The sequence below is a fragment of the Myotis brandtii genome, unplaced genomic scaffold, assembly GCF_000412655.1.
Source record: "Myotis brandtii unplaced genomic scaffold, ASM41265v1 scaffold174, whole genome shotgun sequence".
Taxonomy (NCBI): domain Eukaryota; kingdom Metazoa; phylum Chordata; class Mammalia; order Chiroptera; family Vespertilionidae; genus Myotis; species Myotis brandtii.
This window is the reverse complement of record NW_005356437.1, coordinates 1223924-1238826: the sequence shown is the minus strand read 5'-3', so window position 1 is coordinate 1238826 and position 14903 is coordinate 1223924. Positions and strand designations below refer to the sequence as shown.

General features: G+C 39.2%; 1 protein-coding gene across 2 annotated transcripts in view; it reads left to right on the top strand.

Moving 5' to 3' along the window:
- The window catches only part of PHF11 (PHD finger protein 11), a 44126-nt gene that overhangs the window by 9790 nt on the left and 19433 nt on the right, over window positions 1-14903 (top strand). For both annotated transcript variants that reach the window (XM_014537200.1, XM_014537201.1), the window contains 3 exons: window positions 706-827; window positions 4899-5006; window positions 9203-9333. In XM_014537200.1, the coding sequence (XP_014392686.1) occupies window positions 729-827; window positions 4899-5006; window positions 9203-9333 (338 nt within the window). In that variant the 5' untranslated portion in view covers window positions 706-728. Of the gene's footprint in view, window positions 1-705; window positions 828-4898; window positions 5007-9202; window positions 9334-14903 lie in introns of those variants that run through there.

The window sequence follows — 14903 nt, the reverse complement described above, 5'->3', positions numbered from 1 at the left end:
TACTGTTCTCCACAATGGCTGCACCAGTCTGCATTCCCACCAAAATTGCACGAGGGTTCCTTATTCTCCACATCCTCGCCAGCACTTGTCATTTGTTGAATTGTTGATGATAGCCATTCTGACAGGTGTGAGATGGTACCTCATTGTCATTTTGATTTGCATCTCTGGGATGATTAGTGATTTTGAGCATGTTTTCATACGTCTCTTGGCCTTCTGTATGTCCACCTTTGAAAAGTATCTATTTAGGTCCTTTGCCCACTTTTTGATTGAGTTGTTTATCTTCCTTTTGTTAAGTTGTATGAGTTCCCTATAAATTTTGGAGATTAAACCCTTATTGGAGATAACATTGGCAAATATGTTCTCCCATGCAGTGGGCTTTCTAATTTCTTTTGCTCTGCAGAAGCTTTTTAATTTGATGTAGTCTCATTTGTTTATTTTCTTCTTATTTTCCATTGTCTTAGGAGCCATATCAATAAAGATATTGCTACAACATATATCTGATATTTTGCTGCCTTTGGGTTCTTCTAAGATTTTTATGGTTTCCCATCTTACATTTAAGTCCTCTTTCCATTTTGAGTTTATTTTTATGTATGGTGTAAGTTGGTGGTCTAACAAGTGCCTTTCTTCTTCTTTAAAACTAATGCAGGTGTTATTGAGACCAAGAAATTTTACTTTTCCATTTCTCATGAGGGATATTACTTATAGGTGTCTTCCAGGTTGCAAAAAAGATGCAAAGAAGGATATGTGCACTTTGTCCCAAAGACCTCGAGTGTGGTGTCCTGTACTGTGCACAATCAGAGGACATAGCTGCTCATGAAAATTGTTTGGTAAGTCACTTGAAAATACAGGAGTTCTTTCATTAGCCTGTTTGCCTCAGTACATAGAGCATCAGCCCTTGGATTGAAGGGTCCTGGATTTGATTCCAGTCAAGTGGGCCCATGCAGGAGGCAACCAATCGATGTGTCTCTCTCACATCGATGTTTTTCTCTATGTCTTTCCCTTCCCTATCACTTTCTAAAAACCAATGGAAAAATATCTTTTGTGAGGATTAACAAAAATAAAATAAATAAATACATGAGTTCTTTTAGGGAAGGATATACCAAAATAGAAAAATGGTACTTTGAGTACAAAGAATGATGAGTTGGCCATGGTTTGGGCTTTTAAGTGGGGATTTTGGGAGGATGTTTTTCTAACTTTTTAATTTTTTGGATCTTATTACCTTATGATTACTTTAAATCTTATTTATAACAAGAATTATGAAGAAGCTTTTTAGCCCAGTTGGTTTGGCTCAGTGGTTGAGTGTCAACTCATGAACCAGGAGGTCCCTGGTTCGATTGCTGGTCAGAGCACATGCCCAGGTTTCGGGCTCAATCCCCAGTAGGGGTGATGGTGCAGGAGGCAGCCGATCAATAATTCTCATCATTGATGTTTCTGTCGCTTTCTTCCTCTCTGAAATTAATAAAAATATATTTTTAAAAATATTTTATAGAAGCTTTTTAAAAGACATTTTAATTTGGGAGAAAAATAGACACCCTCATGATATATGAGTTTTTCTATCCATTAACAGGGTCTGTCTCCCCAGTCATTCAGATCTTGTATGAATTTTAGAAATGTTTAATAATTTTTTTCTATGTAGTTCTAGAACTTTGGGTTAGGCTTATTCCTGCGTTTGTTTTGTTACTTTTTCTTAATACCTGCTCAAAATAAGCTATTGTTGGTACACACAAGTACTGTTGATTTTTTTTTTCAAACACTATTGATTTTTTAAAATTGATCTTGTCCAATAATTTTTGCAAATTCATATTAATTCTAGTAGTCTCTAGATTCACCTGGATATTTTATTTGGACAAGCCTCACCTGTAAATAAAGATACTTTTTTTTCTTTTAATTTTTGGGCTTCTTAATTTCTTTTTCTTGTTTTACTGCATTTTTCTAGATCATTCTGTTATAATAGTGATTAGAAGATTTTATTTATTTATAGAAACTTTTAAAGTAGGGAGCTTTGTCTTATTTCTTATATTAATGGGATGTTTCTAAGATTTTAATTTTGTGTATACTTTAAGTTTTTAATATTTCACTTTATTGAAATAAGGATGTTTCCTTTTATTTCTAGTTTGCTAAAAGAATATTGAATATTAAGAAAAGTTGCACATACAGTACAAAAAATATTTTTGTTGTAACCATTTGAAATTAAATTGGGACACTCTTACTTTAGTTTGTATTTTCTACAAACAAGGACATTCTTTGACATGATCACAATATGACCATCAAAATCAGGAAATTATCCCGGCCAGTGTGGCTCAGTGGTTGAGCATTGACCCATGGACCAGCACATGCCCAGGTTGTGGGCTCAATCCCCAATGGTGGGGGGAAGGGGGGCGCGTGCAGGAGGCAGCCAATAAATTATTCTCTCTCATCATTGATGTTTCTCTCTCTCCCTCTTCCTTCCTCTCTCTAAAATCAATAAAAATATATTTTTTAAATCATGAAATTACTATTAATGTATTACTCAAATCACTCAAGGTTTTATCTGTTGTCCTAATAACTTTCTTTATAACAAAGGATTCTAATTCATGGGTTCCAAATTGTTTTCATGTCTCCAATTTTCTCTTTTTAATTTGTTAGTAATATGTTACGTACTTATTTTCTGTTGTTAAACCATTCTGAGATTAACACTATTTGATCATGAGATTTTATTCTAATATACTGTTAATGTTAATTTGTTAATTTTTAGTTAATTTTAATATATAAAACAAAATGCTCCTATTTTAAGTATACAGTTTGAAGTTTTAAGACATCTCTTTACCAATGTAACCACCACCAACCATCAAGATATAGAACATTTCCATTACCCAAAAAAGTTCACTTGTACCTCCTTGCAATAACCCCCCCATCCCCGCCCCTGCCCAATCCCTTGTCTTTTCTTGAATCTCCTGTGAAAGGAATCCTATAGCATGTATTCTTTTATATCTGGCTTTTATTTTATTTTTTTATTTATTTTTGCTCAGTACACATTCTTCTATGTTATTAAATGTATCTCTTTTTTTTCCTTTCAACTTCTGCATAGTATTCTATTGTATGGATATACAATAATTTCTTTATCCATTTGCCTATTGATAAAAATATGTGTCATTTCCAGTTTGGGGATATTAGGATAAATCTGCTATGAATATGAGTCTTTATGTGTGAGCATAAGCTTTTATTTCTCTTGGGTGAATACCTAAAAGAGGAATGCTGGGTCATAAATTAAGTGTATGTTTAACTTTAAAAGTAATTGCATTATTTTACACTACTAACAATGTGTAAGAATTGTATTTGATCCACACCCTCAACACTTGGTAAATGACGAAGCTGAGATATGTTCTTCATTTTTGCTAATCTAGTGAGTGTATATTGGTATCTTAGTATGGTTTTAATTTGCCTGAAGTTTAAAGATATTGAGATTCTTTTCATGTGCTTCTTCAACATTAGTAACTTTTTCTATGAAATGTCTGTTCAAATGTTTTGCCCATTTTTAATTGAATTTTTTATCTTATTACTAGAGGCCCGGTGCACAGATTTGTGCACCAGTGGGGGTGGGATCCCTCGGCCTGGCCTGGGGGGATCGGGCCTAAACTGGCTCTCTGACATCCCCTGAGGGGTCCCAGACTGCGAGAGGGTGCAGGCCAGGCCAAGGGACCCCACTGATGCACAATCGGGGCCAGGGAGGGACTGCTGGAGGGCTCCAGGGCGTGTCTGGCCCATCTCACCCAGTCCCAATTGGCAGGACCCCAGCAGCAAGCTAACCTACCGTTCAGAGCGTCTGCCCCCTAGTGGTCAGTGTGCATCATAGTGACTAGTCAAACAGTCGAACGAATGGTCGGACACTTAGCATATTAGGCTTTTATTATATAGGATGAGTTATAAGAGTTTTTCCTATATTCCTGATATACTTTTCAGATATACATATGAAAATTTTTAAAAATATTATTTATTTATTTTTTTTAGAGAGAGAGGAAGGGAGAGGGAGAGAAAGAGAGAAACATCTGTGTGAGAGCGGAACATCAGTCGACTGCCTCCTATATGCCCCCTGCTGAGGATCGAGCTGCAACCCAGGCATGTGCCCTGACCTGGAATCAAACTGGCAATCTTTTGGTACCCAGTATGATAACCAACCAACTGAGCCACAACTGCCAGGGCCATATTATGAATATTTTCTCCCAGTCTCTGATTTGCCTTTTTTTTTTTTTATCAATTCTTTCAATGAGCAAAATGTTTTAGTTTTGAGAAAGTCCAACTTACTAACTTTTTCTATATAGTTTCTAAATAGTTTCTGCTTTTTCTAAGAAATCTTTGCTTATATTCCAGTATCACAAATTTTTGTTTTTCATACCCTTTGTTATTTGAGCATATGTGTTATGTTGATTCCGAGGTAGTGTTATTCTTTTGGTTTCAAGTAACACAAAGAAAAGGGGCTTTGTGATAAGGTTGCTGGGGCATTTCATGGCTCCTAAAGGCAGACATGCAGGCCGGTGTAAGAAACAGGCATTGGAAAGCCATCAGGAACCTCTCTAGCCTCATTTTTGTTTTATTTTTCTTTTTACAGGCTGGCTTGCTCTGAGCATGTGGCTCAGAGCCTATTCTACTTTCCTAGGATAGAAAATCTGATTGGTCCAGCGTGGGGTTAGACTAGAGCCTCAACCAGGTTCAGTTAGCCATTGGGGGTAAGGGTTATGGAATAGAAAACATGCCTGGGGATTGGGACCACTTCCAAGAAAAGCAGGGTGGCTTGTGATCTGCTCACACCCCCAAAATGTTGTCACTGTTCTTCCACTCCTGGTGATTACTTTTTGGTGCCATTTTCTGACTTGTAGCTCTCACCATTCCTTTGTGCATACTCTTCTTTTCCCAATCTGCAGCTGTATTCTTCAGCACTTGTGGAATGTGAGGATAGTGATCCAAAACGTGGTTATAGAAGTTTTAATGTGGAAGCAGTAAAGAAAGAAATCTTCAGAGGAAGGAGATTGGTAAGTATAAATTATGTTATTACTTACAAGATGAACAGACCCTTGGGGGATGCCTTCAAAAGAAAGTCTATTTGATTAATACACCAAGGATAGAGATGCATCTTGGAGAGCTGAAGGAAGTGGGACCTGTATTTGAAACTCAGGTTGAACATTTAATAATTTGAAATAAACTATTAAATGCTTCATCAGCAAAGTATATATGCCTTAGAATTCTTTTGGCTGTAAATAGGAGGAATGCCGACCCAAAATGGCTTTAACAAAAAGGATGCTTATTTTCTCACTTAGCCAGAGGAGAAACTGGCTTCAAGGTTGGTTGTTTCAATGGCTTAATGAATGTCATCAAGGGCCCATCATCCTCTCTGCCCTCCTATCCACAAAATCAGCTGGTTCCCTTGTGGTCATAGGGTGGCTGCAGGCACCATCTGAAGCATCAGGCTTTCTCGTTTCTATCTAGGGAAAGAGGAAGTTCATCCGTAAGCATGGAATAAGAGCCCTCAGAGTGTTTAATTGCCCCCCCCCCCTTTCCTGCACCCATTGCTAGAGGTGACTAACTAGTCAGGGTTTACCCCTGAAGCTGTGGTCAGTTCCCACTGGGTCCATTACTTTAGACTTCCTTATGAAAGGCCTTGCACAGCTTAACAAGCAAGCAGTACAGCAAGTATAAGTACCTAAAGCCCTTGCCACCACCATGATAGGGTTAATGAATCTGAGAAACATTGATTTAGCCCTTGCAAGGTGTCAGCACATACATGGACAGTTTCCACACAGCCTGACATGCTTTGAGGGTCAGCACAAGGCACTCAGCAAGCAGGTACTTCACCACATTTGGGCCTCAGGAATCCTTGTAGGTGAAAATGAAGATGAGGAAGGAAGAATTCAGAGAGAGGGAACAGGATGTGCAAAATGTGGAAGGCAAGAATGACATGGCTTGTTTATAAAATTGTGAGCATATGACTCTCCATTCTCTGCATTGACTTCATAGAATTCCTTAGGATGTCCCAGAATGCACACAACCATTCTGTTGTTGTTAGGTAATAAGTTGATTCAGGTTTCTCACTATAACAACTAAAGCTGCAGCAAATCTTTGTACATATATCCTTGTGTATTTGTTTGAGTGTTGCTGTAGAGAATATTCCCAGAAGTGGAGTGGCTGAGTGTCAAAGAGAATTCTCTTTAAAATTTTTGAAACATGCTGACACACTGTCCCCCAAAAGGGTTGTATCACTTTATATATCTGTACATAGGGGATGAAAGAGCACTGCTCCCAGCCCTTGACAAAAATGAATATCCAACTTTGTTAATTATTGCCAGTCTGAAAGAAAGTTTTATCTTGCATTTCTCTGATCACTGGAGACAATGAAGATTATTTTTCTTTAGACATGTCCTATCTGCTCAGCTCACCCAGCTCCAGCAGTTTTTCAATGACCCCTTCACAATTAGTGGCCCCACCTCATAGCCATGGTCCGTCATTGCAGTCAATCTCTTCCAAACACCCCTGGCCTCCCTCTCCCCACCGCCCACATCCTTACTCTCCTAGCAAAGCCCCAACCCTGGGGAAATTGCGTCTGTCTGTTGTCTGCATATGCTGAGTAGCACCCACACTTGAGCAGTTGGGAACAACAGGCAATAACCCCACAAATGTGTTGACTGATATTAGAGTCATAGTCACAGACCTCAAAGGGATTCTCCACCCACCACAGTTACTGTTTCATATCCCCTCATCTCTCTTTAAAACCTCTCCCCACCTCATCTTCCTATCCCCAAGTTAATGACTTTTTAAATAGACTTTATTTTTTAGAGCAATTCTAGGGTCACAGAAAATTTGAGGGGAAGGCACAGAGATTTCTTATATAACCCCCGCCATCCACACATGCACAGCCTCTCCCCACCATCAACATCCCCTCCCCAGAAAGTACATTTCTTACAAAGTAATGAACCTACATTGACAGATTATAAACACCCAAAGTGCATAGTGTACATTAGGGTTAATCCTTGGTGCTGTACATTTCTTTGCCTGACTTTTACTGAGAAAATGGCAACCATTGGATGGAACTCCTAGTATCCAAACCACTACCCACCCACCTCTGTCCCACCTGGACCTCCCTCCTGTGAAAGCTCTTGGACTTTGGAGCCAGTCCCCTTCCCTTCTTAAGGACTAGACCCTTGCATTTACCTCTACCCTCTTTACATCAGTATCCCCTTTCTATTACGTTATTCCCCTCAGCACGTGAACATGAGCAACTGATCACGTCATCTTAAAAAACAACCCTCCCTTTTACACAAGACACTTGTCAGTGGCAGTGTTCCTTCTCTGTCCTTAGTTGACCTTTCAGCAGTATTCATCACGCAGTTGTCTGTGCCCTGCATCTTGAAGCACTTTATTCTTTGACCTCCTGGATACACTCTGCTAGTATAGCTCTTACCTGTAAGCTGGCTGCTGCTCCCGGGCGCCTTGAGCTGTTTTCCTCCTCTGCTCAACCCTTAAAGTTCGGGGTGCCCAGTGCTCTACCCTGGGCTCCTTCCTCCATCATGTGGGAACAGCCTGCCTACATGACATCATGCAGTTCTCATGGCTTTACCATACTTATGCCAGTGACTCTGTATCTCTAACAACCAGCCTGGCATATCTACATGGATATCTAACAGCATCTCATGTTAAACTGGCCAAAAATCCATCCTCTACACCAGGGTGGGGAACCTTTTTTCTGCCAAGGGCCATTTGGATATTTATAACATCATTTGTGGACTATACAAAGCTATCAACTTAAAAATTAACCTGCTATATTTGGTCAAACATTTAATTAACTCATCCCTAATGTCTTGGCAGGGCCAGACCAAATGATTTCACGGGCCTTATACGGCCCTGGGGCCAGACGTTCACCACACCTGCTACACACACACACACACACACACACACACACACACACACACTCTCTCTCTCTCTCTCTCTCTCTCTCTCTCTCTCTCTCCATCCAAACCTGTTCACTCCTCACCTCAATAAACAGCACGTCCTTTAGCCATCATCTCCTCATCAACCTCCCAACCGAGCATCAAGCCCGTCAGTACCATCCTACAGACCTGTGTCCTCCACTTCTCTCTCTGTGTCAGTGACCCACTGTAGTGAAGTCACTGGTCTGCCTCTTTTGGATGGTTGCTGAACACTACCGATACTTGCCCCAGCCCATTCTCCACACAGCAGCCAGCATAGTGTCTTAAAAATATTGCTCAGTTTATGCTCCCGTTGCATAAGGATAAAATCCCAACTCTTTACTCTGGCTTATAAGCCCTACATGACACAGCCCTGACTACACCTTGGGTCTTATCCCAGACTCTTCCTTGCCCTCCTCTCTGCTCCAACTACACCAGCGCCCCCTCCCGTCCCCCACCCCCACCCCTCGCAGCTCTGCCCCATCCTTATGAACTTGCCATTGTCGAAACTCATTCTTGCTGCCAGAACATAAGGCCTTTGGCTTAGAATGTCCTTCCCCCTGGTTGTGTTGTTGTTTGCATGCTAGGAGCTCTTATTATTCATATCTAAGCTTATATATCACCTCCTTAGAGGCCTTTACTTATCACACAATCTGTAAAACAGGCCTTGTTATATACAGGGAGAAATGTGGGTCTAAGAGAGAGGAAGTGACTGACTGGAGACCACACAGCTCTTAGTGGCACAACCAGGAGCTAGCTGCTCCAGCCACAGACTCAGTGTCTGTAACAGGACCCAGTGCTTAGAGCTGGACAACTTTCCAACCCTGCTTTTTGAGATTAGTTTTTTGAAACAAAACAGGTTTTCTGCTTTTTTTATTGATTTCAGAGAGGGAGAGAGAGAGAGAGAAACATCCATGATAAGAGATGATCATTGATCAGCTGCCTCCTGCACACCCCCCACTGGGGATCGAGCCCACAACCCAGGCATGTGCCCTTGACTGGAATCGAACCCAGGACCCTTCAGTCAGCAGGCCAGTGCTCTATCCACTAAGCCAAACCAGCCAGAGCGGTTTTCTGCTGTCAATCAGATCATTACAAAATAGTCTGTGCCAAGTGTTCTAGTTAGCTAACCAGCCAAATGTAAGTAATGTACCTCAGGACATTAGGGTTACTGACTTAAAAATAATATTTAATAGCATGTTTAATTTTAAATTTTAAGAAAAATTATGAAAACAGGTGCTTACTCAGTAATATCTATTCTTCTGTAGAAATGCACATTTTGTGATGAAAAAGGAGCCACCGTGGGATGTGATAAAAAATCCTGTCCCAAGAATTACCACTTTTTCTGTGCCAAGAATGACCATGCTGTTCTACACACTGGATCTGGAGGAATTTATAAGTATTTAATAAAACAGTTTTAGAGCCACATTTGGGGGGACTGGAATAAAATAAGGAATGGTTTAAGATTAAGGCAAAGATACATATATTTTTAATTCTCACCCGAGGAGATGTTTATTTTTTTAGAGAAAGGGGGGGAGGGGGTAAGAGAGAAAAAGAAACATTGATGTGAGAAACTGGGGATTGAACCCGCAATCTAAGTATGTGTCCTGATTGGGGAATCTAACTTTCAACCTTTCAGTGTACAAGACAACACTCGAACCAACTGAGCCACACTGGCTAGGGTGCAAAGAGATTTTTAAAACTAATTTTATGCTGATTATTTCTAAGTAAGAACTTAGTTTGGGGTCCCTGGTTGGGAATCTGACTTCACAACACCTTCTCCATATATCATGGGAAGAAAATAAGTAGGGTTGCTTTTGGTTTTGGTTGTAATCTTCCTACATTCCTTCTTTTCTGGTGGAAAGAAAGCATTGGTTGTCCGAGTGGCATGAGTGACCTAGTGATCTACATAATGGGTAGCCGTGAGACTGGGAACCAGTTTACATTTGCTCTTTCCTATAAACAGGAAAGGAGCCTTACTTGTTAGCCACAGGTCTATTGTTTATCCATCTTGTCTGCTCAATAAATACCTTTTCCCACCATGGTCACCACTATCATACCTATAAATAACTTCTAAAAATTATAAACTATGCAACAAATACAGTAATCAGTCTTTCAGTTATTAAAGAAACTTATCTTGTTTGTATTGCTTTTGACTTTTAAATCTTGCGTCATGTCTTTAATAATTCTTTAAATGTTAATTTTAACCCAATAAGGCATATTTCTTTTTTTTTCTTAATCCTCACCAATGGACATGCTCATCAATTTTAGAGAGAAAGGAAGAGAGAGAGAGAACGAGAACAAAATATAAATGTGAGAGAGAAACATCGATTGGCTGCCTCTCATACATGCCCCAACCTGGGACCAAACACGAAACCCAGGTATGTGCCCTGACCGGGAATTGAACCCATTACCTTTTGGTGTATGAGACAATGCTCCAATCAGCCGAGCCACACTGGCCAGGGCCCAATAAGGCATATTTCAAGTCCAATAGAATTATATTTATTTTATCCAGGGAGAAACTTGAGCTCCCTTTCGATGAAAAGTTTCAGTTCAGTTAAATAATTATATAATTTAGTAAAAACAAAACAGTAAGCCAACTGTTAACTAAATTGATTCAGGCTACTTAGGTTGTTTTCATATCTTGGCTATTGTAAATAAAGCTTTAATGAACATAGGGGTGCATATAGTTTTGCAAATTAGTGTTTTTGTTTTCTTCAGATAAATACCCAGAAATGGATTGTATGGTAGTTCTAATTTTAATTTTTTGAGGAATTTCCATGCTGTTTTCTATAATGGCTGCATCAATTTACATTTCCACCAATAGTGCACAAGGTTTCTCCACATCCTGACCAACACTTCTTACTTCTAGTCTTTCTGATAATAGCCATCCTAACAGGTGTGAGGTGATATCTTATTGTGATTTTGATTTGCATTTCCTGATGATTAATGATGTTGAGTGAAACTGAATGATGGTTGGGGGCATGAGGGTTCATCATATCTCCTCCACATTTATATATGTTTGAAAATTTTCATATTAAAGAAAAAAATTAAGTACCTGGCAAATGAAAGTGCTCAGAGATACCAGAATCCAAAGGGTGAGGAGATTAATTTTGATTGGGAGAAGAGGTGGGGTGGCTGGGAAAACTAAATGGAGGAGGTGAGAACTGGTGTGAGACAGGAAGAATTCATTCATTCCCATAGGTGAGGGGACCCTGCATCTTAGGGGTCAGCACCATAAGGGAAGGAAGGAGATGTAGGTAGGGGCTGAGGAGGAAGAAAGGATGGAAAGAAAATTCGGCTTGAGCAGATCCTTAAAATTCATCATTTCTTCTTCATAACTTTGCTACTTCTCTTCTGGGGCACTGATCAATTCTAGATTCATGCAGTTCAAATCTAAAATTTAGGCGAGATGCCTGTAGAGTTAGAAAACTGTGCTTCCCAAATTAATACATGCAGTATTGTTGAAAATCAGAACTTTGTATAGTCAGATAAAATTTTGTGCATCTTAGATGTTGGGTCCTTAGGTGTCTTTATTCAGTAAAAACCTACTGATTACTATCTATAAACTAGTATGTTCAGAATATCTAGTCAGGGCTAAACCCTTCAAGAGAGCATACTGACCTTTCTGAGGCCCAAAAACATGGAGAACATCTGGCAGAGGCTCCATCTGTGCTTGATGTGGGTCAGTAACTTACACAGGTTCGAACAGATTTTTTTTTTTTGGCTTAACTTTAAAATTTTTCAATTAGAGACGTTCAATATTTTATTAGTTTCAGGTGTACCACATAGTGATTAGACATTTATATCATTTACGAAGTGATTCCTTCAATAAGTTTTTCACCCACCTGGCACCCTTATAGTTATTACAATATTATTGACTATTTCCCTATGCTGTACCTTATGTCCCTGTGACTCTTTTGTACCTATTTTCTACTTCTTAATCACTTCATCTTTTTCTCCAGCCCCCAGCTCCACTCTCATCTGGCAACCATCAGTTTGTTCTCTGTATCTATGAGTCTTTTTCTATTTTGTTTGTTCATTTATTTTGTTCTTTAGAGTCCACATATAAGTGAAATTTATATTTGTGTTTCTCTGTCTGACTTATTTCACTTAGCATAATACCCTGTGGGTCCATCCATGTTGTTGCAAATGTTAAGATTTTATTATTTTTATGGCTGAGTAATATTTCATTATGTATGTACCACAACTTCTTTATCCATTGCCTTTTTTAAAATTGATCTTTATTGTTGAAAGTATCATAGATGTCCCCATTTTCCCCCCATTGACCCCTTCTAGAAAAAATCCGCCCCCTGCCCCAGGCCTTCACCACACTATTGTCAATGTCCATGGGTTATGCATATATGCATATAAGTTCTTTGGTTAATCTCTTCCCTCTGAGGTTGGGCAGTCTGTCTCATGTTTCTGTCTCTGGATCTGTTTTGTTCTTCAGTTTATTTTGTTCATTAGATTCAACATATGAGTGAGATCGTGTGATACTTGTCTTTCTCTGATTGGCTTATTTCACTTAGCATAATACTCTCCAGATCCTTCCATGCTGTCTCAAAGGATAAGATATCCTTCTGTTTTTACTGCTGCATAGTATTCCATGGTGTAAATGTACCACAACTCTTTTTTATCCACTCATCTACTGATGAAACAGGCACTTGGGCTGTTTCCAGATCTTAGCTATTATGAATTGCACTGCTATGAACATAGCGATGCATACATTCTTTCTGATTGGCTTTGGTTTCTTAGGATATATTCCTAGAAGTGGAACCACTGTGTCAAATGGGAGTTCCATATTTAATTTTTTGAGGAAACTATCCATTGTCTTTTGATGGATTATTTAATCTGTTTATACTTAAAGTAATTATTGCAAGGCATATAGATATTTCCATTTTATTATTGTTTTCTGATTGGTTCTGTAATTCTTCTCTGTTCCTTTGTTATTCTCTTACTCTCTTGTATGTTTGACTTTCTGTAGTGTTGTGTTTGATTCCTTTCTCTTTATTTCTTGTATATCTTTTGCAGGCTTTTGGTTTGTGCATCATATATCCCAAGCTATGTTTACAGCAGTCTGTCTTAGGTTGGTGGTTGCTTAAATTTGAACACATTCTAAAATCACAACCAGTTTTACTCTCCACCTCCACATTTATTTTTACATCATTTTTTTTTACTTCTTGTGTGTGTGTGTGTATCCCTTGATTTAACTGTTGTAATTACTTTTGCCTTTTAAACTTTGTATTAGCTTTATAGTTGATTGATCCAGTGATTTTATTGTTTACCTTTATCAGTAATAATTTTTCTTTGCAATATTTTCTTATTCGTATTTTTTGCTGCTTCTCCTTTTTTCCTCCTCCTCCAATTCTCTCTCTCTCTCTCTCTCTCTCTCTCTCTCTCCCTCTCTCACCTTTCTTGTAATACTGGTTTGGTGGTGATGAACTCCTTCAGCTTTTTCTTGGCTGGAAAGCTCTTTATCACTCCTAATATTCTAAATGATAGTCTTTCTGGGTGGAGTAACCTTGGTTGTAGGTCCTTGCTTTTTATCACTTTAAATATTTTGTGCTAACTCTTCAGGCCTGCAAAGTTTCTATTGAGAAATCAGCTAACAGTCTTATGGGAGCTCCCTTAGTTTTCTAACAGTTTGTTTTGATGCTTTTTTTTTTAAATATATTTTATTGATTTACAGAGAGGAGGAAGGGAGAGGGATAGAGAGTTAGAAACATCGATGAGAGAGAAACATACTGGGGATGTGCCCGCAACCAAGGTACATGCCCTTGACCGGAATCGAACCTGGGACCCTTGAGTCCGCAGGCCGACACTCTATCCACTGAGCCAAACCGGTCAGGGCTGTTTTGATGCTTTTAAGATTCTCTCTTTGTCTTTAACCTTTCACATCCTATATAATAAAAGACTAATATGCAAATTGTCCCCTTGGGAGTTCGACTGCTGGCTATGATGTGCACTGACCACCAGGGGGCGGCGTGGAACGAAGGAAGGCCCTGATTGCCGGCCAGGACTAGGGACCCTACCCATGCACAAATTTCATGCACCGGGCCTCTTTTTTTATTTTTTTTTATTATTGAACGTATCATAGATGTCCCCTTTTAACCTTTGGCATTTTAATTATGCATCTTGGTGTGGGCCTCTTTGGGTTCATCTTTTTTGGGACTCTCTGCACTTTCTAGACTTGTATGTCTATTTTCTTTGCCAGATTAGGGAAGTTTTCTTATTTCTTCAAATAAGTTCTCAATCCATTATTCTCTCTCTTCTCTTTCTGGTACTGCTGTGATGTGAATGTCATTACATTTTATGTTGCCCTGGAAGTCCTTAAACTATTTTCATTTTTTAAAAATTGTTTTTTCTTTTTGCTGTTCTGCTACCTTGTCTTCCATATCACTGATTTAATTCTCTGCTTCATCTAATCTGCTGATTCCATCTAATGTAGTCTTCATTTCAGTTCTTGTATTCTTCATGTCTGACTGGTTCTTTATTTTTTCTATCTTTTTTTTTTTAAGCTTCCTATCTCTTTATTGAACGTCTCACTGATACCATCTACTCTTCCCCTAAGTTCATTGAGCATCCTCATAACCATTATTTTGAACGCTGCATCTGGTAGATTTCTTGCTTCCATTTTGTTTCTTTTTCTGGAATGTTGTTCTGTTCTTTCATTTGGGACCTGTTTCTTTGTCTTCTCATTTTGGCTGCCTCCTTGTATTTGCTTCTGTGTATTAGGTAGAACTGCTGTATCTCCCAGTCTTGGCAGAGTGGCCTTATGTAGTGTCCCGACCCGCGGGACAACAACGGGGGTACGAAGAGACACCCTAAGAGAATGAGACAAACAAGGGACACGAAAGAATGGAGGCAAGACAGTGCTCTGATCAAGCCTCAACTTTATTTTTACAGCGTGTAGAATTTATATCGTCCTAGAGGAAGGGGGGTGGGTAAAGGGGTCTATGGGCGGTA